Genomic DNA, 5,202 nt, shown 5'->3' with positions numbered 1-5,202 from the left:
CATCTATGGAGTTGAGTCTCCTTAAAAATAAAATAAAAAATAAAACCTCCAAAAACCTCTCAATTTGAAATCAGCATCGGCGATATGGAAAGTCATTTGTAGTTCAAAAATAGATCAGAGATCGATGAACTCGAAAGAGACTTGCCGGAGCGAGCTTCGCATTGCCCTTCGCCAATTAAGCAATCGCTGCCTTTACTCTGCTTCCAAATGGTAACCTCTACTTTTCTCCTCTCCAAAACCCTAATTATACAAAAACAAAAAGAAAACCCCTTTTCCATTTTGCTTTTATGTTGTTGTTGTTTCCGATTTGGCTTTGTATTTATGTCTGCCCGTGTTTTTATTCTAGGGCAGGGGAGCAGCTGGTAGGAATCGAGCAAGACCCGGCAAAGTTCACTCCTACAAACACCAGATTCCAGCGTGGAAGTTCTAGCATTCGTCGAAGATTCCGAACCAATGACATCACCTCTACGCCTGTTACTGGCATGTCTTACGTGTCCACTCCTGTATTGGAGGAAGATGACGTCATAGATGGTGACTGCTACCTTCTGGCTAAGTCCTACTTTGACTGTCGAGAGTATAAAAGGGCTGCTCATGTGCTTCGCGATCAAAATGCAAAGAAATCAGTTTTCTTGCGCTGTTATGCTCTCTATCTGGTGCGTTCATATCTCCATTTTTCCTTATTCTTGTTTTGTTGCAATTATGATTAAGACATGATTTTTAGGAACTATGTTCCGCTTTTCATTCGTACGTGTCTATTTCACTTTATAGAATTATTCTATACCTTAATTAGTATACTGCTACTGTTTTGAGAATTTCCTGTGTGATTTTGGTGGAGAGAGTATGATGTGATGTTTTCAGTGACTAATTCGGACTATTTATGTTTTTTCTCAACAAAGTACTGAGATTAAGCTAAGTGTTGGACTTGGTGGTGAAAGAAGCCCCAGCTGCGGAGGGAAAACAATTTTGACGTGGATTTGTATTCAAGTCCTTGATTTTTGTATCTTACGGGTTTTAGCTGGTTTTTTTCTTTTTATGAAGTTTTCTTGCTATGATTTTGAAACAAGATTTTATGTCTCTGTTTTTTTCCTCTCTTTCGATATTCTAATTGTTTTATTTAGAAAATATTAAACAAGTGAACTGATGCAGAAATGTGATGAACTTCTATCATGACCACCCATATTCCACATCAACTCTATTTTAAAAGAAGATGAAAGAGGAAGTCTTCAACATGGATGGCTTGAATCAAATTAACCCTTTTGTCTGTCTCAGAGGTTGCAAGTAGCTGTGAACTCCTCTAAAGATGGAGATTTAGACTTGTATTTAGCTTCAGAGTCCCATCAACGGTACCTGGAGTTCTTGAAAGAGTTCATGCACGTTTTTTGGGCATTTATCCAGTATTATAATTCAAATGATGTCAAACTGTTGTCAAGTATATTTCATCTTATAAAGTTATATAGAATTTAAAGGCCTGTTTTTCACCTTCATTGTTGGTTTTGAAGGCTGGAGAAAAGAGGAAAGAAGAAGAGATGATAGAACTTGAGGGGCCCCTTGGTAAGAGTGATGCTGTTAACCGTGAGCTGGTTTCTCTGGAGAGGGAGTTGTCAACTCTTCGCAAGAATGGCACAATTGATCCCTTTGGGTTGTACTTATATGGTCTTGTGCTTAAAAACAGAGGCAATCAAGATCTTGCTCAGACAGTCCTTGTGGAGTCTGTGAATAGCTACCCTTGGAACTGGAATGCCTGGACAGAGCTGCAGTCTTTATGTACCACAATTGAGATGCTGAACAGCCTTAACCTAAGCAACCATTGGATGAAGGACTTCTTTCTTGCCAGTGCTTACCAAGAGCTCCGGATGCACAATGAATCCCTTGCCAGATATGAATATCTTCAAGGTACATTCTGTTTTAGTAATTACATACAGGCTCAGATTGCCAAAGCTCAATATTGTTTGAGGGAATTTGATCAAGTCGAGGTAATATTTGAAGAACTTTTGAGAAATGACCCCTATCGAGTGGAAGACATGGATATGTATTCCAATGTCCTCTATGCAAAGGAGTGTTTCTCTGCTCTTAGTTACCTTGCCCACAGGGTATTTATGACTGATAAATACAGGCCTGAATCTTGCTGCATCATTGGAAATTATTACAGTTTAAAGGGCCAGCATGAGAAATCTGTTATGTATTTTAGGAGGGCACTCAAGCTGGACAAAAAATATTTGTCTGCTTGGACACTTATGGGTCATGAGTATGTTGAAATGAAAAACACTCCTGCTGCTGTTGATGCTTATCGACGGGCTGTGGATATCAATCCTTGTGATTATCGAGCATGGTATGGGTTAGGACAAGCTTATGAGATGATGGGGATGCCCTTCTATGCACTACACTATTTTAAGAAGTCGGTGTTCTTGCAGCCAAGTGATTCTCGATTGTGGATTGCCATGGCCCAGTGCTATGAAACTGATCAGCTTCACTTGCTTGAGGATGCAATCAAGTGCTACAGAAGGGCTGCAAATTGTAATGACAAGGAAGCGATAGCCCTGCATCAGCTAGCAAAACTGCATTGTGAGCTTGGGCGTCCAGAAGAGGCAGCATTTTACTACAAAAAGGACTTGGATAGGATGGAAGCTGAAGAGAGGGAAGGACCAAACATGGTTGAAGCCTTGCTCTTTCTTGCCCAACACTGCAGAACTCATAAGAGATTAGAAGAAGCAGAGGTTTATTGCACCCGTCTACTGGATTACACTGGCCCAGTACGTTTTCTGATAACCTTTTCTTTTGTAATCTTCAATTAAGAGATCTTCTAATGTAAAAAAGTACAAACATGTGGATTAAGTAAGTTTCTTTTTGATCTTTCCGCTCATGGTTGCAGGAGAAGGAAATGGCCAAGAATATGCTTCGTGGAATGAGATCAGAATCTAGTTTTCCTTCAATGGATGTTGAGCATTTTGCTACCTGATTCTCTACCACTCGACAGAGTTATTGAAAGACTCACCAGTGTAGCACGTCATCTGTTCGTAAGTTTCCTGCTTATTGGGGTCAACGTATATGGAATTGTTGAAATATATCAAATTATCTCAAGTTGGATAACCTTGGAGGTTACTGTCAGACCATTGATGGATTTTCCTCCTTTAACATCGAGAATAGGAGATTGCAGTCTGAATGTGGCACTGTGAGATGTTTGTAGTATTAGTCTTTTGAGGTCCCTTTCGACACTCAAACGGTGTTATGTATTTTTGGGCCATGTTGATGCTTTACTGTAAACAAACGTTGCATGACATTTTCCGTCACTGAAATTTTTCAGTCTCGTTGTGTCTGTGGAGAACAAGATGGATGGCATAACTTTGGGGGAGCTATCGCAAACCAATTTCCTTAGAACATGCTTAGAGCACTTCTTCCTCGTCAATGTTTTCCAAAACTGCAGGAGCACTGCTCTGATTGGTCATCTTGTTTTAAGAGATAAAAAAAATAAAAACAAACATGTTATTTAGCTGAAAAATTAACGCCCAAATTGCTGCATTCCAATTCATTGAACACTATCTTCAAAACATATGTCAGAAAAGACCAAGATTTTTTTTTTTTTTTATCCAAACCAACTCTCTTAAAATCAAATAAGAAGCTTATTTACGACTACTATATACTTCTTATTTACGACTACTATATATGTTTTTCATGTTTTGCAGGGCTGTCAAATTTCAGCTGCCTTTTATTTATTGAATAATTCGCATTTTTGTTTCGTTGTAAAATCATGTTTATTGAAATAAAGATAAACAGCTAATGAAGATATAACTGATTTCATGATATTCTCATATATTTCAAGTTCTTGATCTGCTATAAATAACAGGTCTAAATTATTTTTTAGTATTTTTGATTTTTGGATAAAAGATTATTCATATGAGTCAAAGTTTTTGAGATTTTTATCATTAGACCTTGTATCGGTTGAAAGTTAAAAGGCAGCTGAAAGTTAGATTATATCCTCTTTCAAGTTCTTGATCTGCTATAAATAACAAGTCTAAATTATTTTCTAGTATTTTTGATTTTTAGATATAAGATTATCCATATGAGTCAAAGTTTTTATCCAAATTTGAATTTCAGTTTTCTTAGGTTATTTATTTATTTTATTATAGGTTTTGAGATTTTTATCATTAGACCTTGTACCTTGTATCGGTTAGTATCAGAGTTAAGTTCTGAAAGTCAGATTATATCCTCTTTGTTTTTGTTGTTTAAATATGTTTCCTTGTATATTTTCTCCTTGTTTTTCTCCTTATTTCTTGTTTCCATGCTTGATTTGGTTAAAGTTCTATTTGGTTACTTTTATTTTCTCTTCTTGCGTTATTGTCTAATTTCATGTTAAAGATCCTTTGATAAAGAAGAAGAAGAAAGATGGTAAAAAACAAAAGATTTAGTTTTGTCGTGAAAATACTAATTCAAAAGAGATTGAATTAAATCTTGTTGGAATTGCGGTAAAAAACAAAAGATTTAGTTTTGTCGTGAAAATACTAATTCAAAAGAGATTGAATTAAAACTTATTGGGATCAGTTTAAAATTGATATTCCAGGGTTTATAGGTACAAAAACATCAAATACTAAATTTAGAGTTATTTGAACTTTGTTTGGATTGTGTTATAAATTTGGATATTAGATTGCATAAACAAGTTTGATTTGCATTATTTTTTAAAATGTGTTTTTATACTTTTTAAATTGACCTAATCTGTACACTAAAATTATATTTGAGATATATGGGTGTTATTAAAGTCATTTTCATTAGTTTTTCATCTGATTTATTTCACTTCTTAAAAAATATCCATATTTTTTACGAATTTGTTTGCTATTTATAAAATCATAATCAAAGTTTTGTTTTTGTTTGTTTTTGTATATTTCTTGCTTCAAATGAAAAAAAAAAGAGTTATTAAATAATCAATAAAAAAACAAAAAAAAAATCTATCTAATTAAGATCAAATTAAAAAAATTGTTGGTGCATGCAATGTAAGTACTAGTATGTGAGGAATCCCATCACAATTGAGGAGTATGTGTGGCTTCCTTTAACATCCATAGATAGTTTTTATTAATGCCGTTGAAATTATCTTGATTAAGGATCTCTTCTTAGAGCATCTGCAATGCAAAATGTTAAGTTGAAGAGCCAAATTGATAAAATAGTTTTTTTTTTATTATGTGCATTTCAATGGTAAAAAAAATTTAGAAAATA

At 34.9% G+C, this 5,202-nt stretch overlaps 1 protein-coding gene across 2 annotated transcripts; it reads left to right on the top strand.

The window, feature by feature from the left end:
* On the top strand, nucleotides 1–3,305 carry APC8 (anaphase-promoting complex subunit 8). Of its 2 annotated transcripts, none has more exons than XM_011044348.1 (4): nucleotides 1–210; nucleotides 347–653; nucleotides 1,500–2,750; nucleotides 2,870–3,305. In XM_011044348.1, the coding sequence occupies exons 1-4, from the start codon at nucleotides 125–127 to the stop codon at nucleotides 2,954–2,956; spliced, it is 1,731 nt and encodes a 576-aa protein (XP_011042650.1). In that variant the 5' UTR covers nucleotides 1–124; the 3' UTR covers nucleotides 2,957–3,305. The 2 variants fall into 2 exon arrangements, with proteins under 2 accessions (XP_011042650.1, XP_011042651.1); XM_011044349.1 differs by having other exon boundaries at nucleotides 119–210; nucleotides 352–653.
* Nucleotides 3,306–5,202: the final 1,897 nt, after the last annotated feature.

This window comes from Populus euphratica, unplaced genomic scaffold (genome assembly GCF_000495115.2).
Source record: "Populus euphratica unplaced genomic scaffold, PopEup_1.0 scaffold77.1, whole genome shotgun sequence".
NCBI classification, from domain to species: domain Eukaryota; kingdom Viridiplantae; phylum Streptophyta; class Magnoliopsida; order Malpighiales; family Salicaceae; genus Populus; species Populus euphratica.
The sequence above is the reverse complement of the archived record's forward strand: the minus strand, read 5'-3'. Positions and strand labels throughout refer to the sequence as shown.

Bases quoted from the DNA above. Each gene is read 5' to 3' on its own strand.
- APC8 (XM_011044348.1), top strand. From the start codon at position 125: ATGAACTCGAAAGAGACTTGCCGGAGCGAGCTTCGCATTGCCCTTCGC. The intron at 211-346 runs GTAACCTCTACT...TTTTTATTCTAG, and splicing joins CTTTACTCTGCTTCCAAATG to GGCAGGGGAGCAGCTGGTAG. The intron at 654-1,499 runs GTGCGTTCATAT...TTGGTTTTGAAG, and splicing joins GCTGTTATGCTCTCTATCTG to GCTGGAGAAAAGAGGAAAGA.